This window comes from Python bivittatus, unplaced genomic scaffold, assembly GCF_059951505.1.
Source record: "Python bivittatus isolate LINGU-HERP-01145 unplaced genomic scaffold, Pbiv_v1 ctg000080_np1212, whole genome shotgun sequence".
NCBI lineage: Eukaryota > Metazoa > Chordata > Lepidosauria > Squamata > Pythonidae > Python > Python bivittatus.
Genome location: NW_028277035.1, coordinates 34,213,643 through 34,238,642, shown reverse-complemented (window position 1 = coordinate 34,238,642; position 25,000 = coordinate 34,213,643). Strand labels below are relative to the sequence as shown.

At 38.5% G+C, this 25,000-nt stretch overlaps 1 protein-coding gene across 1 annotated transcript in view; it reads left to right on the top strand.

Moving 5' to 3' along the window:
* The window catches only part of COL23A1 (collagen type XXIII alpha 1 chain), a 328,339-nt gene that overhangs the window by 255,719 nt on the left and 47,620 nt on the right, over positions 1-25,000 (top strand). Inside the window, exons 6-7 of the mRNA XM_088133808.1 lie at positions 20,197-20,223; positions 24,183-24,209. Coding sequence (XP_087989934.1) covers positions 20,197-20,223; positions 24,183-24,209 — 54 coding nt within the window. The remainder of the gene's footprint in view (positions 1-20,196; positions 20,224-24,182; positions 24,210-25,000) is intronic.

Genomic DNA, 25,000 nt, shown 5'->3' with positions numbered 1-25,000 from the left:
TGTTAAGCTGATAGACAACTGTTGCTGCAGCTTCTGCCTGGAGGTTAAGGGAAAATACTGGAGAATAAAGTCAAAATACTTTAACCTGAAAAAGCATTTTCCAGCTAGTACCAGCTAAATTACTTTGTATTATTATTATTATGGTTAGTCGCACAGTCAGCCAGATGTTTAGACTGGATTTGGCATTTTTATCCACCTATCGAATGCTTCCCAAGGATCTGGGATAGACAGATGTTGTTTGGCGGTGTTAAAGGTATCATTGCAGAATGAAAGCTGTTCCAAGTAAAGCTGCCACAGCTTACATCCTGTGATGATACCTTTAACACCATATCATTACTATTACTATTGTTGTTGTTGTTATCCTTATCAATAGAAGAGAATATATGTAGCTCAGGATTGAACTGTGGAGTCCTTGGGGTTCTCTGAGCTTGGTTGTATTCTTGCAGACATTTCGTTACCTGGCTAGGTAACATCTTCAGTGCTAGAAGGAAGTGGGCAGTGTTTAAATACAGTAGCTTGCCCTGTCAATGTTGGTGGGGGAGTTGTTTTCTCCTTGGTAGTTCCTTGATTAGGCTGTTGTTTACTGCTTGGCTGTCTGTCTGAGTTGGTAGCTCTTTGATTAGGGTATTGTTTACTGCTTGATTGTTTGCCTGGTGTTGATCCTGCTTATCTGGGTATTGATTGCTGGCAAGGAGGCGTGCTGGTCTTTTTGTTTCCTTTTTACTGTCTCTTTTGAATAGTGTGTAGATGTTGTTTATCTCTATGTACCTGTTGATGACTGCCTTGTCTGAATACCAAGCTTCCAGGAATTCCCTTGTGTTTTTGGATTTAGCTTGATCTAAGATGCTGACAGTTTCCCAGTTAAAACTATGGTTAAGTCTGTTCATGTGTTGTGAGATTAAGGAGTTTTCATCATGTCTTCTGAGTGCTAGCTGGTGTTCATGGATGTGCTCTGCTAGTCTTCTGCCTGTCTGTCCTACATAGTGACTGTTACAGTCCTTACACTGTATGTTGTAGATGACTTCTCTTTTTCCTTCTTGAGCTACTAGGTCTTTTGGTTTTAACAAAAACAAAACACTTAAGATGTTTTGGAGGGCTTTAGTTGGTTTGTGTGCTACAAAGATGCCATGTGGTCATAATAGTCTGTTGGTTGTTTCTGAGCTGTTTCTGATGTATGGCATTGTTATCCTTTTCATAGCTTGTGTTGGTTGTGTTATAGTGGGTTGAGTGGCCAGGCACATTTTGATAAAGTTGCGTAGGTATCCATTTTGCTGGAAGATATTGTATAGGTGGTCTGTTTCCTTTTTCTGCTGTTCTGGGTTGCTGCAGTGCGTTTGTGCTCACCTGAATAATGTTCTTACGCAGCTCCTCTTGTGAGAGATGGGGTTGTTACTTTGGTAATGGAGCACTTGGTTAGTTTGGGTTGTTTTTCAACCGACTTGTGTTTTTCCTCTGCTGATGTGGATATCCAGGAAGGGTAATGTGTTGTTGTTTTCTTCTTCTCTTGTGAATTTTATTCCTTTGAAGATGTTGATAGTTTCATGGGTCTTCTCTAGTTGTTCCTTTTTTATTATGATGAAGGTGTCGTCTACATACCGGATCCATACTTTTGGTTGTATGCATGGAAGTGCTATAGTTTCTAGATGCTGCATTACAATCTCTGCTATGAGTCCTGAGAGTGGTGATCCCATGGGTGTGCCTCTGATTTGTTGGAATATTTGCCCCTCAAACTGGAAATAGGTGGTGAGGCAGCGGTTGATGAGGTCCATGATTCTGGGTATTTTGATCTTGGTGTATTTGGTTAGGTCGGGTGTGTTATTTATTATTATGTATTTGTTTAAATATTGTGTATTTGGTTAGGTTGTGTGTGGTGTAGTAGCAGTAGTAGTAGTATTCCTGTGTGTCAACATTGACTCCTGACAACTGCCTGGATTAGTCCCTTCAATTTTCTTGGCAAGATTTGGGGAGTGGTTTGCTATTGCCTGCTTCCTGGGGCTGAGAGAGAGTGACTGGCCCAAGGTCACCCAGCTGGCTTTATGCTAAGCCTGGACTAGAACTCATGGTCTCCCTGTCTCTAGCCTGGTGGCTTTCATCAGTATACCAAACTGACTTTCCTCTGTCATGTAATACTTGATTATAAATATGGAATGTATTATGTTTCATTAGTACATTTGACATTATCCTCCCCTTCTCAGGTCCAATTCTGTTCAGGGAATTTTCTAGTGTTTAGATAAGAACAACTCCCATTGACAATCCTGAGGTGTGTTCACATTATAGTACTTTTTCAAACGTTCTTATTTAAAAACCAACAACTAAATATGGAAATTCAGAATGGTTCCAGGATCTAATTTTATTTGGGCTACTAGTGTTTTTCCATTTAGAAAGTCCCTCAATCCATCTTTGTGCCTCTGATGGTGTACCTGTAGCCAGGTAACCTGAACTAGGCAGAACTCTTGACCCACTTATCCCTGAAAGTGAAAGGAAGGAAAACAAATGGCTGCAAATATAGGGGCATGAGTGAGAAGCTGATGTACAGTAGTTTCCAAGAAAAACTACAAAATGTATTTATAAACAACTCTACAAGCATAATATTTTTTCCTGGTAAAATATAGATAAAAATCATGCTCCAATTTCTCCTTGCCTTTTTTTTTTTTTTGCAAACTTAAGTAGCCTGATTTCTGGGGATTCTGCAGATTTCAGAAAAGAGTGAAGGTCATATGGAACCATGAACCATGAGTAGCCTGTCGCAGCTCTAAGTTAATATCTCTTGTTCAGTGATCAACATCTATTTGCTAGAGTGAAATCTGGGATCTGCAGCAGGGTGTACATAGTTGGTAGTTTTTATCTGTCGACATAATCAAAATTGTCTTTTTTTTTCTGTTGTATTATTGCTCTGATATGGTGATTTTGTTATATTTTTAATGTTTTTTATTATTTTTATTATTTTATTTTATATTAGATTTTTATTATCCTTGTCTGTTAATTTATTGCCTTATTGTTAAACATTACAAGAGAGCTCATATTTACTACTTATACCAAAGCAAACAAAAATCCAATGACTTTAGCACTTCAGTACATGAGATGGAAAAATGAGGAATTGCATAGATCGCAATATAAGAAGTAAATGTCAAGAAAGAGGACCATTCAAAAAAATTAAAATGAAATGGTCATAAAATGAGAAATCTTGTCACTTTTTCAGTAATACCACGCACGCACACACAATCCTGCAAGTTGGCTCAAATAATAGTCACAGTAATCATTAAGATATTACCTAAATACAATATTGAATCCTCCTCAGTGAAATGTGCTGCACTCTGAATTGTAGAAAGAGCACTGAGAAGAAGTGATAAAAATTGTGAGCCACTAATGGGAAACATTTTTATATTTCTTGTGTAGAAGGATCTTAATACAAAACAAGAGTGGCTTCGGATGAGCACACTGTCAAAAGGTTTTACTCAGCCAACATTTTGCTTTGTAACCCAATTTTTATTTATTTATTTATATTTTATTTTTTGGATCTTTATTCCAGTTAAAAATGCATCTTAAAAACACTTCCCTCTTTGGAAAGATCAAAGAGATTGCCAAATTTACTACAGTTCACAAACCACATGTTTTTGGCAATACTTGGTGTGGGGACAGGCAGCTCCAAGTCTGGAAAATGTTCTAAAGATGATCCTTTTTCTACCAATGTAGTCAGATCACAGAATAATATAAAAGAGGGCCATAAAAAGCCATGTATTTATATATGTGGTTTATACTGGATATGTGGGATCCACCCATAATTAATCCAGAATACATGTCTCTCTGACTTGTCACAAACAAGTCCTTCCCAAATCATCTAAATGTTTTTTTTAAAGTACTGTTGTTTATATTCTAATTTATGAAATGTCTCAACAAATTAGAAAGTTAATCCATGATTTTATTATACAAACTATCTTTCCAAATTGCAAATACACAGAAAATTCATATCTACCACCAGTAATTACAAAATATGTTTTTGTCTGTGTCTATGTGTGAATGTGTATACACACATACATATGAGGCTCATTCGTAAAAGCAAATGTAAATCAGTTAATCATAGTACTGTATATATCATTGGCTCTCAACAGGGGCGGTACTGCCCCCCGGTGGGGGGGAGGATGCTGAGGGGTGGTGAACTTGTTTTGGGCGGTAGGGGGCCGGTGGGCATGTTTTGGCATTCGAACTTAATTTTAAAACTCCCAAAAAAATTTATTAAATCGATTATCCGGTTTACACCATTTGTACCAGCAATAAAACGAACTTACGCGACGGCTGCCCTCACGCACTTCTAAGAATGGTGAGACGAATTTGTATTCTAGGTAGGCTGACCTTGAAGAACTCGACAGTATGATTCTTCTCCGATCCCAACCAGGACAGCGCATGCGTCAGCTGTTTTCCCACACGATTAATCGCAGTGCATGCGTTGAGCGTCCTTTCAATATGAATGTTTGATTTGACCCGTGTTTCTTGAGTTGCTTTTCGTTCGCTTCATTTCTGTTTTTTTCCCCTCAGTTTCGATTTACTTTCATTGTTTATTTGGCCAGTCGGCTAGGTAAGTGCGCTTATTAGTTCTTTATCTTTATTTTTTGCATTAGTCATTTTAATTTTAATAAAAGGAATGCAATTACCTTCCTGGGCAAAAGTATCGAGTTAAATCAAACAAATTTGGTGTGTAAGTCTACTGAAAAAAATTACTTAAAATTTTTGCCTTTTATAATTCAGTAACTCCCCCCCCCTCCCCATACCCTAAATTACAGGATTTTCACAAAGGGTGGCGTTGAAAAATTTTCCACTCCTTAGGGGGGCGGCAGCTTCAAAAAGGTTGAGAATCACTTTTATATATAAAAGCTCTTATATAGTACAGCAAAATAAGCATTAAGCAGTTCACACCTGTGGCATCTTGATAAAGCTTACTTTAGAAATTATTGCTCTTCTTATGAAGAACACTGATATCTTATCAGCAAGCCACTTTAGACATAGCCTTGTAAGACATGGCAAACAACTGGAATGGGTTTCCAACTTTATAAATAGTTTGCATTGCAGATTTTCTCCAAACAATCATGTAAAATTGTTCTCTGTGTTAAATGCAATTGCATGGTTGAAATACATTAAGCCAGAGTTGAAGAAATCTAGTGTGATGTCTAAAACCACCTAGTATCAAATGGAAATACAAGCATGTATCAAATATGCTGATGTTTAGTAATATGGCTGGCCTCAGTGAGGGCACTGAAATTTCTTACTTGCATTTCACAAAGTCTTTCCTGTGTGACTACTTCTGTGAGCTTCAGCCACATTTCATATAGAATGTAATAGTTATATATAGTAAAATTCAGTTAAGTTGCATGCAACTGTTATTTATTGCCTGTTGTGTAACTCAAAAATATTGACTGGTATTATATAGCAAGCTATCAACTTTGTCCTGTACTATAAATCTTGTTGCTTTCTTAATGAGTCACATTTTCATTCATCATGTATATAGCTCTTAAAATGGAGATGGCAATCTTCTGCATGGCATCCTTGGCAATTGCATTAACAATAACATAGCTTTCAATGAAGTGCCCTTGAACACCATAACTTCTATCCAGAGTGTTCTTGTTTCACAAAACCAGCCAGTCTTTTGAAATGTTCTTTGCTACTATTCGGGAACGGTTACACAATTATTACTAGATGGTGGTGTGAAACTTGACAAAAAGCATACTTTTAAATTTAAACATAATTGAAATCCAGTCCATGCTAATAAGAAACTTGTTCAGAACCAGTGTATGCAGATTTAATCATTCTATATTGACAAATGCTTGCTTGCTTGCTTATTTATTTATCTATCAAATTTGTATGGTCGCCCATCTCACAAAAAGTGACTCTGGGCAGGATAACAACAATCCAATAAAACCACACATGTATAAAACAATCAATATAAAAATATGAGAATCAATAATAAAAGATAAATAATATAAAAACAAAGTATACAAACCCTAGGCAAAGAGAAAATAAGAATAGCCACCTCAGCAATGGAGCCATGTAAGCCTGTCTCCAGTTCCCTGGGAGCCCCAGGCCTGGTGACATAACTTCCAGAATGTCAAAAGGGATGGAGCTAATCTAATTTCAGGGGGAAGAATATTCCATGAGGCAGGGGCCACAGCAGAGAAAGCCTGTCGCCTGGAACCCATCAAATGTATGTCCCTAGCTGATGGTACCTGCAGCATGCCTCCTCTGCCAGATGGGTTGATGTAATCGGGGAGAGGCGGTCCCTCAGATAACCTGATCCCATGCCATGAAGGGCTTTAAAGGTTAAAAACAGCACCTTGAATTGGATCTGGAAGCAAACTGGCAGCCAGTGCAGCTTGTGGAGCAGAGGGGTAACATGCACTGTTCTAGGAGCACACATAACTACCTGTGAGGCTGCATTCTGCACCAGCTGAAGCTTCTGGATACTCTTCAAGGGCAGCCCCATGTAGAGCACATTACAGTAGTCCAATCTAGAGGTGACTAGGGCATGAGTGACTGTAAGCAAGGCCAGCTGATCCAGGAACAGGCACAACTGACACACAAGACAAACCTGTGCAAAGGCCCTCCCAGCCACGACTGCCACCTGCTCTTTAGGCAGGAGTCTTGAGTCTAGGACCCCCAGATTGCGCACTGGGTCTGTCTGGTGCAATGCAACCCCATCCAGCACCAAAGATGGCATAGTCCTGGAACCAGTGGGCCCCAAACCCAGAGCCACTCAGCCTTGCCAGGGTTCAGCTGAAGCCTGTTATTCCCATCCAGACCCTCACAGCCTCCAGGCACCGAGATAAGACATTCACGGCATTGCTTAATTTGCCAGGGGTAGAGATATATCATATTCAATGCTAGGTGCCAAAGAAATCAATTTTCTTGTACCTTTGTAATTAAGTGGGAATTTTAAAAAGGAACTCATTGATCTGGCATAAAAGTGTGTCCTTAAATGGACTGAAACTACCAAGGCAAGCAGAAAAGGGTTTAAGACTAGATAAGGCCGTTATCAAAACATGATGAAGGTGCCTCTGCCTCCAAGGCCAAGAAACTAGCAGTAAGATGGCCATTACCATGTGAGGGCATGAGAAAGAGACACAAGACTTAAACCCTGGGGCTGTTATAAAACATGGATTTGCAGGGATGAAAAAAGATCTGAAAGAAGTTAAGAAAACTGAAGAATCTGTAGGGCAACTGGCTGCAGATTTAAAACAAATTACTGACAAAGTGGATGTTTTGGAAAGCAAGACAAGTTATAAAAAGAGAAATGGAGAAGGGTTTGGACAATGTGACATTATTGGAACTGAGAGAAAAAGAATTCTGCTTAAGATTTAGAGCAATTCCAGAAGAATGTGGAGAAGATATCAGAGAAAAGATTGTTAAGGCTCTGATTTCCTGGCTTTGAAGGAAGGTAATACTGATACAGAGATTGATAAGCCCAAACATGTTTTGCAAAATTAAAAAATGTTCCAAGGGATGTCCTTGTGCACTTTGTCAGGAAGAAGACAAGAGACTATAGCAGCATTTTAATACTAGACTGAGGATTGATAACACAGATGTAATTGTACTTAAGGAAATCCCGATTAGAATACTATGCAAGAGAAAAGAGTACTTTTTTTCTGACAGGCAAACTTAAACAGAAGAAAATTCCATTTAGGTGGGACAGGTTGGAAGGGGTGATTTTTACTTTCAAACAACAGAGATTTAGGTTGAATTCTGTGCAGAAAGCAAGAGATTTTTTAAAAATAATAATTAAAGAAGAACTGGAGAAGACCCAAAGGGAAGTGATAATGACAGATGAGACTAAACTAATGCCACAACAGATTCAAGACACTGAAGAAGATTCCATATTGGGTGCTACAGGTATTGACTTTTCCAAAATCTTGGCGTAATTATGGATTATAAATTCTTAATGTGTAATATAAATGGGGCAAATGCCCCTCAAAAGAGAAAAAAAATCACTATTTGAAAAAGTTAAAACAAGATTTCTTGTCTAAAAGAAACACATACAGTGGTACCTCGGGATACGAACTTAATCCGTTCCGTGACTCTGGATGTATCCCGAATTGGTCGTAACCCGAAGCAAATTTTCCCATAGGGTTCAATGTAAATCCGGTTAATCCGTTCCGCCCTCCAAATTTGGTCGCAACCCGAGGCGGATTTCCCCAGAGGGTTCAATGTTAATCCGTTCCGCCCTCCGCCCGAATTTGGTCGCAACCCAAGGCAATTTTCTCTTCAGAGCCTTACTCCCGCCAAGCCTGCTCTGCATTTTCTTTGGAGCCATGCTAACACGCACACCAAAAACCTTTGCAAAACACCGCAAAACACACCACAAGCCTCACCGAACATCTCCTTGCTACCGCGACCTCACCCACAGGAAGCTGTGACCGCGTGGCAGCAGGGAAAATGGCCACGGATCCGGTTCGTAAGTCGAGGCAAGTTTGTAACCCGAGGTAAATTTTTCCTGCCGAAGCTGGTCATAACCCGAAATGTTCGTTAGTAGAGGCGTTCGTAACCCGAGGTACCACTGTATTAGGAAAAAGATATAAAATATTTAAGTCACAAAAATCTGGGAGTGGAATTTATTTCAGCAGGATTGGAATTGTTTATTTCAGAAAAAGAATGGAGTTGTTTTGTATATAAACCCCCAACTATATCCAAAACTTATATTGACTGATACTTTGCTCACCTAATGCAAAGAGAGGACTCTTTGGAAAAGACCCTGATGCTGGGCAAGATTGAAGGCAAAAGGAGAAGGGGACGGCAGAGGATGAGATGGTTAGATAGCATCACTGAAGCAATGAGTGTGAAACTGACCAAACTCAGGGAAGCAGTGAAGGACAGGAAGGCCTGGCGTGATATGGTTCATGGGGTCACAAAGAGTTGGACACGACTTAACGACTGAACAACAACAACAAATGGCAGATATGATAGGGTGGAAGTTACTCTACAAGGGGCTAAGATTTTGATATTGGGAATTTATGCTCTAAATGAAGATGAAACAGCATTTTACAAAGGACTTATGGATAAATTTTTGGATTTTACATATGAAAATTGGTGTCTCATGAGGGATTGGAATGGTTTCCCTGTAAAAAGATAGAACTTCTGCAAAAAATACTAAAATAACACAGAGTAAATTACGAAAGATTTTTTGTTTATTTAATGGATAATTTGGAGCTTGTTGATTCATGGAGACATTAAAATGGAGATTCGAAAGTATGTATTTTTTTTTTTTGAAATATACAGATTTTTTTCAAGAATAGATACGATTTGGGTTTCTAAGACTGGCTAATAATGTCTATGAAGTGGAGCTATTATCAAAGTCATTTTCAGATCATAATCGAGTGACTAACTTTTAAAAGAAAAAATGGATCCTTTAGGTGGAGATTGAATGAGATGTTATTACAAAAAGAAATGACGGTGGAGGAGTTAAAGGAATTTTTTGAGAATAATCTTAATAAAAGTACAGAAGTAAGGATGGTTTGGGATACAAATGATTTTAGATGAGATTAAAAAAAAAGGAAGAAGAGTTTAAAAAAATCTCCAAGGATAACTATAATTCACCAAATTAAGCTATTATAGAGGCAATTACCTATGTTAACAGTGAGAGAGATGGGAATAAAGATGAACTATGTAAAACAAAGTAATTTTGAATTTGCAAATAAACCAGGGAAATGGTTGGCATACAAGTTGCAAAAAGAAAAAGAAAAGAAAGTGATATTTAAGTTACAAGAAGGAAATACAGTAATAAGAGATAATGTGAATATGTGAAAACTGTTTCATCAGTATTATAGTACTTTATACAAAGGTCAAGAAATTTCTCAGAAAAAATGGATGAATATTTGCAGAAACAGAATTTACCAAAGATTACAATCAGAGACAAATTTTGAATGGACCTATAACAATAAGGGAGCTGTGTGAAGCTATCAAAAAGACTAAAACAGGAAGGTACCTGGTCCAGATGGGTTGCTGGCCTCTTATTATAAATGTCTTGAAGATGAGCTTGTACAACTTTTACAACAAATGATGAACACTATTTTGCAGAATGGAAAGATTCCTGATAGTTGGAAGGAGGCTAATATAACATTAATACCTAAAGAGGGGCAAGATTTGACTTTAACAAGAAACTATTGACCAATAGCTTTATTGAATAAGATTGCAAACTGTTACCATGATTTTGGCTGAAAGGTTGAAAATAAATTTACAGGATTTTATTCATGGAGATTTTGCCTGAAAGACAACTGAGATATTAGAAATGTTTTGAATATTCTGGAATAATTGGAGCAACATAATGAAAAATAAGCTGCATTGATATTCTTAGATGCAGAGAAGGCCTTTGACAATTTGAACTGGATTTTTTTGTTTAGAGTTCTGGAACATATGAACCTTGGAGATAATTTTATTAAATGGGCAAGGTTGATGTATACTTCTCAGACAGCACAAATAATTATTAATGGAGAACTAACAAAACCTTGTGAGATTCAAAAAGGGATAAGACAAGGATATCCACTGTCTCCACTTTTTTTATTTTCTTCTCTTGCACTTTTTGCTTTTTTATTTATTTATTTTTCTTTTTTCTTCCTTACGTTATATTAAGTTTGTGTTAGTTTTTATTTGCTTGTTTAAAAGTTTTAACAAAAATTATATATAGAGAAGCAATGATCTCTTGAAGTTTTGTCCTTGACTCTTCACTGCTAGGCCCTGAGTGCAGCTTTGAGATCCTAGAGAGAGATTTATTACCAAACTCTGGGTAAAGCTCTGACAATTCTTGCACTTTCAAGAAATGAAACTAGAAGCTTTATCTTTACTGAAAAAGCAAATAAGTAGACTTAATTAGTTTCCTCTAATATTGCTATGTACATTGTAAGTTTTGATCATAAGCCATGTATAAACAAGAGTTGTCCATGGGCATCTCACTGCTGTATTGCTTTCAGAGTGAGCCCACATTTGTGCCAACTTGAAAAGCTCACTGAGTCTAAAGTTCCTCAGAATATGAATGATCAACTCTGAAATAAAGGGGTAGAATGAGGTTACAGTGGCTGGAAACTATACAGTGCAGATTTCTATGGGATAGTCTTTCCAACAACATATCAACACTTCCTACAATGTAAATTTTTTTAAAAAATAGACTATTAAGAGTTTTGGGTGGAATTTGATTTGGTGGGTATGAAATAAAACTGTATTTTAATTCTGTTTGTTTTGTATTCTCTGGCTGCAGTATGTTGTATTGGACATACAAGAGTTGTGGTTGCTTTAATTGTGGTTGCTGACTCTTAGAGGGACTGCTTCAAGCAGACAGTGGCTGGGATAAAACATCACAGTAAGTCATAATGTGGCTTACTTGGTTTTGGCTTAGAGTGTCTTGTGAACCCAACCATTGTGGTTTCTAAGGCAAGATTGATAGCTTAGCTCAATGTGTGAATCCAGCCAGTTGAGGCTTATTCAATAAACAATAGTTAAATAAACCATGGCTTAATGCAATGTGTAAATCCAATGTGACAACTTGGGTAGAATCTTATATAACATGCATTTAGTCAGAGTCTTAAGATGGAATGTGGGAGATGGTTGCAGACATTCAAATCAGGTTCTAGTAAGCACTGTGCAGCAGAAAATCACCCATTTTTTAAACAAAGGTCTTACTTAGATGTGTTATTGTGCATAGGCAAGTCACTAGCTTCCTTGTTAGGTGAAAAAGAGAAGAGAGAGACACAACTTTGAAACAAACAAATCTTTTATGACATTAAAATGGCATCATTCACATCTGAGAATCAAGTGTTGCTTTAAAGTGGTAGAATGAGATTGCTGAAATGTGCATTTCTTAAGTGAAATATATAAGATAGTTCTTCATATATTTTCTCTAACTAAATGAGCTCTAAGTTGTTTTCCCTTCCAGCCAGATTTCCCCAATCCTTCCAGCCAGTCCCTCACAACTAGGAACAGATGCTATAGTGCAGTTTTTCTCTGCCTCAAACACTTCCTGCTGCCTCTTGCACTCTGGATGATTTAGAGATTTTACAGACTACTTTAAAACTCAAAACCAACAACAACCTGTTTCACCTTTATCTCTTTCTCTGGACCCCATCTGCTCATCTTTTTTTATATAAGAACTTTATTATAAAAAGTGTACAGATAAAAGCAAACAAGAACTAATAATCAACTTCTTATACAGCAGATATAGATAAATCATATAGTGACCTCTTACTCTTAAACTACATCTTAACATACATATTTTGTACAACCTATTATTTTAACTAATCGTCAAAACCATAAATCATAATTTCTTTATTTTTTTTCTGTCTCCTGCAAAAAGTCCAAAAGGGGCTTCCAATTGGCAATAAAGTTAGTCGATGTTTTTTCCCTAAGCTGAGATGGCAAAATTGACAGCTTTGCCCATCTACTCATCTTTTTTAAGGCCCTCTCGAGTATCAGCCAATTTTTTTGACCTCTTGGCCAGTTCAGAATTTTATTACTCACCTAGTGCCTGTGCATAAACAGAGGCAGCTTCTCCCACTAGTAATTTTGAGATTATGGATTCTCAAATTGCCTGATCTCCCTGTATCGACTGTAACTAAGGTAATCTCATGCCAGTAAAGAATAGGAAAAGCAAGAATTTAGGATCCCTTGGTTATATTTTAATGTTAATCAAAGCTGACTCATGGAAAATGAAGACTGGAAAACATAAACATTATAGTTGCATCCCTGTGCATCAGGTCCTATTACATCCTATGGAAATAAGAAAGATAAACGGGGTGAACCTGCTTCTTCATGAGGTTTGGAGATTATTGGCTCTCTCCACCAGCAAAGAAGATAACATGAAGGTCAAATGACATGATGCATTTACTATGTAATGTGTAGTTGACCCTGTTGATTATATTCTTACTAGAGAAAGAGAGCGAGAGACTGAACTGGATTACCATGTGAGAATTGGTGGTCTTTAAACCTTTTTGTTCTCCAGGTTGTAATTGTCCCTCCTTCCCTGTGACCTTGCTCCAGTTCACTGCTTCATCATACCATCAGATTTAGAACAGGACAGCAGGAAAATTTATAGGGATCTAAGGGGTTTGCAAGACACTGACCAAGCAGTCAAGGGCTGCATGAAACCCAGCAAAAGTCACTGCAGTTTCATGGCTAGCTTTAACAATAAAGAACTAAAAGTGACACTTCACTGATAGTTGTTTTAAACTCAGTGAGGCCCACTTTCTTCTTCAAATATTTCAGTTTGGCTACTCCAATCTCTGAGAACAAAACAAAAATATCCTTATGTAATTCAAGGGATTGCATGAATTAAAAAGAAATCTGAAGACCTAATTAGTAACTGTAGTCAGCATGGTTTTAAGGGCAACTTATGCAAGAGCAGCATCACAGTTGGTGTCAGTATCTAGCTGTCATTGGCTGATCTCAGAGAAGCTAAACAAGGTCAACCTGGTTAATACTTCAATAGTAATACTTAGATAGTAGTAGAGGACAGCCTTGAGACTGCTTGGTCTAGAGTGGCAAAAAATCCAAAAGGTAGCATCGGAAAACAAAAATCCATGTTGCCCGCAAAAACAACATGAGAGTAGGCCATGCAGTCATCAGGAGTTTCTGCAAAAATATATTTCCTGAAGTGTTTTATTGCTTATTGGAGCTCATAAAACTTCAGGGCAATAATTCCCAGAGTATGATCTCCCGCTCCATGTGGCAGCCAGACGACCCACAGGTTTTCATTTAGTAACAGGTTTTCTTCTTGTTGCCAACAATTCAGTTCTAAAAAGAGTTCTATTACCATGACCTATAGATTTGTTCTCTTTTGTGCTTGGAGTTCTCTGGAATCTTTATTCATATTGGATGAACAGCCCTAGAAACAGTTCTTGGATTGAAAAACTGAATATTTAGGAAGAAGATCTCTCTGCATTCAGATTATGAGCAGTAGTAAAGAATGCTAATATTTGCAGAGGACAATGTATAAATCAGAGATTTGCAAGGTATAGGAATATACTATAGCTCAGCAAAAAATTAGAATGAACTTTAGTGGAGTCCTAACTGCAAGTGAACAAGGGAGTGAAAGCCTGATTTCCTCTATACTTCATTTGAGATCGTTCGTGTTAGCCTCTGATCAACCTGATAAATAGATATGCATAATACAGGTAGTCCCTGGCTTAAGAATGCCCAGTTTTCAGACCACCCATAGTTAAGAACAGAGCCTATTGTAGCAGAATTTGAGTCAAATACACAATGATTCAAGTTAAATACATAATAGTTTGAGTTCATTACACAATACTACTTATACAGTATTAAACAATAATATTGTTCAGGCTTATATACAAATTTGACTTAAGGACAGACCTTGGGGACGGAACTTGTTCTTAAACTGGGGTCTACCTGTACCAGAGATGGGAAATAGATCTGCTGAACTATAATTCCCAGCAGCTTTAGCCAGGATAGCCAGTAAAAGGTAATGGAATCACCATCCCTGCCCCACAACAAGGCAATCTGTTCCCCCTAGTGTGTTGGACCACATATCAGGATTCCTAGCCAGCATATCTATCTATCTATCTATCTATCTATCTATCTATCTATCTATCTATCTATCTATCTATCTATCTACCTACCTACCTACCTACCTACCTACCTACCTACCTACCCTGTCTGTCTGTCTGTCTGTCTGTCTGTCCCCCTCCCTCCCTCCCTCCTTCCAGGTGCAGAGTTTCCTTGAGCAACATTATGATCTGTTTACTCTAAATAGAGAACAGCAAAGCAAGGTCATCACCAGGGGACAGTATGCTGTAAAGGGGTAGTGATCAAAGACTACTGGCAATTGGATCCCTCCTTAGAATAGGCATCCCATCATAAGCATTTTAAGTACAGCTAGTACATGGCTGCCATGGATCTAAATTCATTCAAGAAGATGCATATTCTGAAATGGGATCCTAATTGGATCAAATCCAAAGTATATCTGACCTAACTGCCCATATTAGTATGTAGAAAAGGATCAGCTTGCATCTGTATCCCAGATGGATGTTGTTGGCCTGATATTGTGAAAGAGGACTGTGTCTCAATCAGCCTTCCCCCGATTGGGGGAATTTCATCTGGCTGGGAATTGTGGGAGGGCAGAATTCACATCTGGATGGCTGAAAAAAGCTGATCTAAGCAAAAGTGATGCCAGTGAATGAGCTGATGCTGCTACCACATTGTTCTACTTAAAGTTTCTCTTAATTCGGCTTCACTATTTGAATTGGCAGTATGGGGAGCTTCCAAATTATTTGAGAATTCTGAATGGTAGAATTACTTTGATTGGCTTTACTTGTTAAATCTTTTGTTTCTTACATGAAGCCATTCAGGAAAAAAGTTGTGGCTTGCACCAACAGATGGTTGAAACTTAATTTTGAAGTCCTTTGCAAGGGTAGTAACATCTACATTTTTCATACGCTGGCCAAATCACATTGGCAGGATCAACATGCTCCAGGCCTAATAAGTAAAGCACTGCCATCTTGTGGGACCTGAAAAATGGGACTTCTCTATGGTCACCCCTGCACTCTGGAGCAGTATTCCCCTTAAGTCCACACAGCCCTGGCCCTGGCTTGTTCAGCAGACCCTGGAGGAAGCTGGTTCGTGACCCTGCTTTTTGATCTATGTTTTATATGGTGCAATTAGTTGTGCTGATTCCCTGACATGGGTCTTAGTAATCTTATAGTTACACATTTGATTTGTTTTTCTTGGGTTGTTGCTTTAATTTTAATGATTAATTATTATTTTTTCTTAGTAAATTAATTACTTGATTTGTAAGCTGCTCAGTCCCCAGATGCTGCAGGCAGCTAACAATCTCATGATAAAATAAAATGTGTGATGGAATGGAATTATGAAGGCCAAGCTCAGGGAGATAAGCATTTTCTTAGCTCACCGGAACCGCGTGGGAGGAACAAAAGGATGAGACTGGCATCTCCCTGAGGAATTCACACTGTTGTGGCTGGAGGACTTTGGGAACTGGGATTTTAGTCTGGGAAGATTCTTGCTAGAGGTTGTAGCTAATAAACATAGCTGGACTGAATTTACATGGTCTCTTGGAGTTCCTTGGGCTAGGCCTGACAAATGTCAATAAAGGAAAAAAAATAAATAACACAGAAATAAAAAACCCACCCCCCGCAAAAAAATCCAAAGTAAAAAAATAAAACCAGAAAATTATAGCAATTGTGGGCTCACAACCTCACTTCCAATCAAAGTATCCCCTTCTCCTGTGATAGATGGAATAGGTGGGTCCTAAAGTCTAAGGGGAATGGAATTGACTAAATCTCCTTGAGAAGGAAGTTCCAAAGTGTGAGGGTGACATTGAGAAAACCTGCTTCTAAAGGCTCCATCAGATGATAATCACAAAGAAACTGGACCTCGAGGGAGTTGATCCTGGTAGGATGGGCAGATGAATATGGGAGAAGGCTGTCATTCAGACTGCCAGATCCAGAGTTAATATAGTGGAGGCCTCTGGGTGGAGCTCTCCTTCCCTACCACCACTGACTAAAATTGCCTTTTCAGGAAGAAGGAGAACCACTGTGAAACAGTATCCCCTTGCTTTAGCGTCTCAGAGACAGTCCAGAAGGATACTATGGCTGATGGTATTAACAACTGCTGAAAGGTCAAGGAAGGCTAGAGGGTTGCATTCCCCCGATCATAGTCTCTCCACAGGTCATCCACAAGGGCAGGCAATGCATTTCTGTACTGTAGTCTGGCCTTAAACCTGACTACCAAGGGTCCATGTAATCTACTTCCTCCAGGACTCTCATGAGTTCCCAGACCACCTCTTTCCCCCAAGCCTTTCCTAAAAAAGGAAGGTTGGAGATCAAAACAGATCAAGTGAAGGCTTTTTGATCAGGAGGCACACCAAGCACTCTAGCTGCCCCTTATTCCAGGGGATGACCAGAGTCTTGACTGAACTGCCTACCAGATCCTTGAAACCTAGAAACTGAATAGGGATTTAAATGACCGATTTTTTTTCCTTATTACCTAAAATCAGTCATTCTTCTGCCTTTTTTTTTTTTTGGTATGCTTTTACCAAAAGCATGTACCAAGAACATGTATAATGTCATGTCCTAGTTACCTCCCACCATTGACTACTACAATGTACTCCACATAGGACTGCCCTTGAAAACTACATGGAAGTTTCAACTGGTCCAGAATGCAGTGGCATGGGCAGTAATGGGCATTGTTTGTTACATGACATCTCTGCTTTGCAAGCTGTATTGGTTGCCAGTATGCTTCCAGGTGCAATTCAAGGTGCTGGTCATTATCTACATGGCACAGAGCCAGGTTATTTGAGGGACCACCTATCATCTCTCATGGTTTCTGCCTGCTAGCAGAGTTGGTGGCCTCTGGGTTCCTTTGATGAAACAGTGCCATCCATTGGGACCCAGGAAGTATCCCTTCTCTGTCATAGTGCTTGCCCTTTGAACAAGATCCCTGTGTAAGTCCTTGAAGACCTGGTTGTTCTCCTAGGTGTTGGGTTAAGATGGATGGAGCCTCTTGTTGGATGGATTTTGGTCTATGTTTTTGCCCAGACCAACTGTATCCTGTCTTGTCTTGTCTTGTCTTGTCTTGTCTTGTCTTGTCTTGTCTTGTCTTGTCTTGTCTTGTCTTGTCTTGTCTTGTCTTGTCTTGTCTTTTTATTGTTTATTGTGAGTCATTCAGAGTTGGTTTGGAGTTGGGCAGTACCTAAATTGGATTAAATAAATAAATAAATAAATAGTGCTCTAATTATTGTTTATTCCAATTAGATTAACCCTTTCAATATTATTATGTAGGATTGCATATTTCAGCCATGTAAGTGTGGGCAGCAAATTATTACTACATTGCCTGTTACCTACTATATCTCCTGCAACAAAGGATAACTTCCTGGATACCTGGCCATTATACAAGGCTAAGGAGTACATATTAGCTAGATGAGCTCTGCTGAGGAAGCACATGAGATCATCATTCTCTGAAGATCACACATCAAGTGAAAACCCACATGACATCTCTGACACATGACAAAAGCAAAGCAGTTATCTTATTAATGTAGCGATAGTAATACTGGTCTGCATTAAAAGTGACTGTAAAAATTATTAAAATAACTTTCTGGTATGAATTAGATACTTAGATGCTCTGTAAATGTGCTAAATATTGCTACACACCATTTTCTTATTTTTCAATATTAGAACAAAATACTAAAATTTTTAACATTTATTCAGAAATCTGGGAATCCTCCTGCCTTCTCTAAGAGCTGAGATCAGAAGAACAGCAAACCTTCTTGGAAACCTCACTGATATGTATCTGAACTCCCAAGTCATGAGGCCTGGCCAAGGACCTGAGGACACCCATGGCCAACTTACAGATTTCTCTTTTCTTTTTCTTAGCAAACTACTTTCCTTCCCCAAACAAGTCAAGCCTTATTTAATCTGTCCAGTTAGAACATATGGCCCTGCTAGATAGCAGCACCAGCTGATCTTAGCTGATCTCAGATAACCCAAGCAGCGTCAGCCTGATTAATACTTGAATGAGAAACGTCAGAGCAATAGACCAGACTGGGAGTTTGGAAAAACATAGCAGAACAAGACAATGGCAAGGCAGTGGCAAACTACTTCCATATTGTCCCCAAGAAGTCACCAGGAGTCTAGCTTGACTCAGGGGAAAAATTATCTTTACTTTTATCAGAACACATAAACAGAGAAGGACTTACATATCATATATTTTGAAATACATGGGAATTGTAGCTACAGAACTGCTTCTTCACTGGTATGCAGCATCTGTCTCTCCTAGTAAAAGGTTGAGGCTTCAGTGTGACATCCCCACATTCCCAAATCTAGTGCTTTCCCAGCTTTCTTCACCATCCATAATTAGGGCCAGGCAATATATGCCTATGGATTAATATTTAGTTCACCTTCCACACTCCATGCACAAGCAGAAAATGGACATATAGTGAGTATCCCTATCATCTAGAGTACAAAGCAAAAGAACTACCTTCTCAGTTGGAGCAAACATTAAGTTACATCCTTTGATATGTATACAGTGCAGAATATTTGTCCATTAATACACTCTAACCACTCTTCTTTACTTACAGATGAAATGGTGCTTAAAGTTTAGTCATTAAGGAAATAGTGGAAGGAGAGATAAATGACTTTTTTTTTAACTACAGTATGCATCCTTTTACAGTTTTTCCCTAATTACAATTATTTGTTTTCACAATAAAAGCTTTGGATCTGTGCCAGTGATGATGCATTACCCGAGCATCATCTGCAGTTTCTTCAATCTGGATAATGTTTGGATTTAGGGGAAATGTGGCAGTCCAACTCTTGCAGTGAATGATTCATCGTTGACTTAGCGGATATAATGAGGGACAGTCTTAAATTAAATAACTTATTAAAATATTGATGGCAATTATTGCAAGACAGAGCCAACTGGTTTCCATTTGAGAAAGTATTAGAAAGGATGTGGGTTGTGGTTTGAAAACAATCAAAAAGTATTGCTCAATAATTAAACACCTTACTAAACATAATTCACAGAGGGCTGTCCCACATGATCATTGAATGAACATTTGTTTTTGATTTACTGCGAAAAATCTGCAGATCTTCTATTACATTTTCAGAAAATATGAAAATTCTCTGTGAGAATATCATATTTTCCCAGCACTTTTAAGGTGACTTTTTAACTTTATTTTAGGAAAAGTCACAAGGTGACTTTTTAACTTTATTTTAGGGAAAAAACTGTATTTTGTCAGGAAGCAAGTACATCAATAGTATGACCATTATGGAAAAGGTGGGCTTTGATATGTCACAGATACTTGTGACTTGATTAGTGACAAATGACAGTCACCCCTACTCTTCATACATCAGTGTAATTAATGGGTGTGTGAAAACACTCTCTCTCCCATGGATACTCTTAAAAATTGGGAAACACCAATCCTGTTGGTTTTGTTCAATTTTTTAATTTCATAACTCCCCTCAGCTATCTACCTCTGTTGTGGTGTTAAGAAAGATTTGGAAGGGTGAGCAGGGTCACCCTGTACTGCAAGGGTATTTCCCTCCATGTCTCTTGTGTTGATCTTGCATTATTGGCTTTAGAAGGCACTTCCAGAACTATTATACACACCCAAAATATGGGGGGGGGCCTTTAAGAGACAGAATTAAATGAACCACAAAGTCATGTCTTTCTGTAAAACACTTTTCTCTGCTTTTGTTTTAGGGCCCCCTTGGATTGGATGGCAAGCCAGTAAGTAATGACTTAAATAATTAATCCATGTTACAAGTATGTGCCTATCGAGAGTATGGAAGATTACCTTGACAGAGGTATGCAGTGGTTGTTGCCTAGGCAAAAGGGGCTGTAGCATTTTTAAAGTCCAGAACTACAAGTTGTAACATTCAGAAGTGGCTCAGGCAGACACCTCCCTAATTCACTTGAACTATAAGAAGGAGGAGGAGGAAATGCAGCACAGTCAGGCTTGCAAGATTCTAATAGAAGAGAATATCTGTAGCTCAGGGTTGAACTATGGAGTCCTTGGGTTTCTCTGAGCTTGGTTGTTTCTTGCAAACATTTGAACATGAACTGAAGATATTACCTAGTCGGGTAACGAAACATCTGCAAGAAAACAAGCAAGCTCAGAGAACACCAAGGACTCCACATTGCAAGTTTCTATTATTATAGCCCATCTGTTGACTAAGATGGTTCTAGTCTTCCTGTGGAGTTGATTTCCTGGACTGGTCTACCTAGTGGGGCTGACAGTGCCCTAATGCTTCACATTAATGCGGAATTGCTTGTCTCCAATTATCTCTGCCTGTTCCACCGAATCTGACAAAGTAGGCATGCTCTAGCTCCCATCCATCAAGCAGTGCCATATGGTGGGACTCAGGAAGCATGCCTTCTGGGTCATGGGGCCTCCAATGTCAGGTGAGCCCATTTTAAGTGTTTTTCTGTGTTGGTTGGAGTTTGGTTATGGCCCCCGAGTACACCTGTGGTTTATGCTATTTTCTGCTGTTCATTTGATGTTTATTATGTTTTTTTTAATCCTTTGTTAGTTGCCCAAAGTCATAAATGTGAGTTAGGCAACCATATAAATTGATTAAATAAATAAATAAACATGGATTAATTAAAAGTGCCATTACCCAGGTATAAATAAAAGAATAATGGGAAGTTGCTACAGTTCTTCTGAATAATTTCTGAAAATCATTTATTTAGTCTGTAAAACCAAATAGGTAGTTTTACCTAAGAGGCATGCTGTTCTGAAAGTAGTCCAACAATCTGGCTGTTAGGTTTCCCTTGGTCTTGACAGCATGCAAGCACTCTGCGTTGAGCACACATGAAGCTCCATTGATGCATAAGAAAACTTGTAATTAATACAGAATTGTTATCTATGCTCAAGTGGATTCAACAGGTGTGAAGGATAAAATGATTGACTACTAGTCAACAATGGCTGTATATCAACTCCCAGACCACTTGCTGGGGGATGCAAGCAAGGGGAACCCCTTGCAGTTATTTCCTGCTTGTGGGTTTCCTGTAAGCAGCTGTATGTTAAACTAGGTGGTCATTTGATTGGATCTTCTTATGTTTTTAAGAGAGAGATACCAGCAGAACAAGTAAGAGGAGCAAGTAAAAAGCTTGCAGAAATAGCTGGGTGGAAAAAGGAGTCTAAAACAGATCAATAAAGTCTAAACTGATACAGAAAGCTGGTTGATTCTAGAGATGTGAAGAATGGAAACAGTGAGGGAGAGATGTAACGGAATATCTGGAATCCTAACTCTGAAAGCATTCTAGGTTGCAGGCCTCAAATGTAGTACTGGCTCAAGGTATGTGGCACCCCTAGCCCACACTGACTAGGGTGCCACCTCCCACCAATGCAAAGATTTGCATTTTTAGAACAGCCTTTGTTTTCAGAAGGAGCTTAGGCCAGTCCCTACTCAGCCTTAACGTAGAGCTGGCCTGCTCACACGTATGTGTGAAATGGAAAACTGGAGGCTTCCTGCCTGGCTGCATTTTTTTTTTTTTTTTTTTTGCATCACTTGTAATGAATATTTCTCAAAAGGAATACTTCTACTGGGTCTGCTGATTTGACACTACTTTCAAAAGGCTTTTCTTTCCATGTTCACAAGAGGATATAGTATCATTTTCCTTTTAAGTACAGTGGTACCTCGGGTCACGAACGCTTCTGTTCACGACCGATTCGGGTCACGAACAGCTCCGTTCGCAAAATTTTGCCTCTGTTTGCGAACGCCGGATCGGGTGACGAACAGGATCCGCGGCCATTTTCCCTCCCGTGACACGTGGTCGTGGCTTCCTGTAGGGAGGGAGACTCTCCCTCCAAGCAATAACCGCCTCCCCACCCGCCTTCCTGTCCTCCATGCCAGAAGTCACGTTGAGAACTGTTAGCGTTCTCTCTCTTCGTGCTGTACTTTGTGTCATATTTTTGCGGTTTTAAAAAAAAAATACATATGGTTCAGAACGGATTAACCGTAATTACATTGAACCTTATGGGAAAATTTGATTCGGGACATGACCAAAATTGGGCTGCGACCAAATTCGGAGGGGTCAGAACGGATTAACCATATTTACATTGAACCTTATAGGAAAATTTGATTCGGGTCACGACCAATTCGGGTCGTGACCAGAGTCGCGGAACGAATTAAGTTCGTGAACTGAGGTACCACTGTACTGATGTTGAAATTCACTCAGTGCAGCCATTACTTGCCTGAAAGTTGTTTCTAGACTGTTTATGCATGAAGTACAAGCATTATCCTTGGCTATGGAAAACAAAAGACTAACAACCAGTCTGTACAAAGCAAACAGCTGAGCTCAGACAGGTTTCCTGTACAACCTTGTTTAGAAGTTGGAGCATGGGAACTCTGCTACTTAGAGAATGGCATCCAAGTGTGGGCCCTGCAGTTTGTTCCGCAGGTGACTAGAAAAATTAGTCTTTGCCTTTCCAGTTCCCTTCAGTGAAACACCTTTCTACCAATTTACTGCTCACTGATTCATTCTGTGAAATTGACTAAACAATCAAGTATTTGATCTATACAGGTAGTCCTTGTTTAGCGACTGCCTCAGTTCGCATTTACAACCTTCACAGGTCGGTAAGCAAAGGAAAGCTGAAGTAAGATCATAAACACAGTTGCAGTTTCAGTTAGCAACCGCGTTGCTTAATGACTGAGTTGCCAGTCCCAATTGTGGTCACTAAACAAGGACTACCTGTAATAAAACTAGAAATGTAAACATTTTGGATATTTTGAAGCAACAGGGAAATGGAGTACTTTTCAGAAGTAAAAATTGGGGGTGGGGGGGAGTGAAAATGTTAATTTTCAACATCCTTTACAGATATTTTGTTATGTTTATCTTGGTTCACTTGTAAAAGTGTGCTTGGTGCATACAATTGTATTCTTGATTCAAACAATAATTATATATTTTGATAGATTTCAACATGTTTTAAATTTTTGATACACATGGAATTACAAGCTGCTCAACTCCCAAGAATATAGTCTTTTCATTCTTGCCTGTTTATGAGAAACAGGCAGGCAAAATGTTAATATTGAAAACAGAAGAAACTGTCAAAATTGTTGCAAAACAAGGAAAGTTATGTATTAATTTTAGCTTCTGCTATGAAGAACAGATACAGAAAGAACTGATTGTGATAAAAAGCTTCAATGTTAAATATTTTGTTGAACTGTCTCATTTTCTGAAGCAAGAGTGTTATCTCTAACAGACGTTTTTAATTCTTCTAATCCTTTTTTTTTTAGTTTTGAGAGATTTATGAAAATTAAAGATTTGTCTCTACCCTTTCACACTGGTTTATTTCTTGATTTAAAGGATTTTCAAATACAGAACAATTTCTTTCACATGTAATCATTTAATATTAATTCAAATTCCCCTTTTTAATTTTTTTCCCAAAAATAAACAACAAAACAAAAGGGCTTTGGGGGAAAATAGAAAAAATGTCTTTCTTCTTGATTTTCTAGTTCCACCACCCCTACACGCCCTAGACATTTACATGTCTCTTAATAGAGCAAAAATCTCAATTGTAGTCTCTTCTTTTGGGATCCAGTCATTAGCTACTTTCCACTCAACAACACTAGCTGTCACTGTGTTGAAATAACTGAATGGGAGACATTTACAGATCAAGAAGGGTTCTAACTGAAATGGTACTTCTTTAAACAATGCTAATTGTTCTTTTTTTTATTCTACAGGGACCTCCAGGACCAAAAGGAGATAAGGTGAGTCAATTGAAAAGTGCCTTGAGGTTGTTAGGAGAGTTGCTAGTCAGTCTAGTAAGAATAGTCTTATTCATGATCTGAGTAAGTGGTCTTTGGGCCCACACTTTGGTGCCATTCTCTAAGTAGCAGAGTTCCCATGCTCCAACTTCTAAACAAGGTTGTACAGGAAAGGTTGTGGTCTTTGTTCTATATTGATCTCATTAAGATTACACTGCAAACCAGAATTTGATAGAATTATAGCTTGGTAGGTAATGAGTAGTATGTTGGTGTGTATTGCTCTGATGTCTCCCACAGGCTCTTCATCAGCAGATGTAGATAGCATACCATGTATATCTAAGAGAACAAACTGAGAAAGAAGCGAAGAACAAACAAAACCATATTTGAATTGTTAGCTGTACCCATTGGCAAGAACAATTAGAATAGCATGTTTCTATAATCCTTTTTTACTGCTAAGGGGAGAATTCTGGTGAAGTATAAATTGTCATTCTATCTTGCATGCATTGCTGCCTATTTGTTGATTCATGCATAAGACTTCTGCAGCAAAATACGAGCTCTAAATCATGATTGCAGTTGGCTGATTTCTAAATCACTAAGATATACTCCTTTTTCTTTCCATTTGAATATGTCTACAGCATTAATTTTGGCACATTTTGCATCCAAGAATTGCACAAATACTTTATCCATACCTGTCCTGATAATACTTTTTACAGGTCCTTCAGTTCCACCCAAACAACGTTTTTATTTGCTATATATGAGCCCTAAATAGCTCATTAAACCTAAGTATTGAGGCT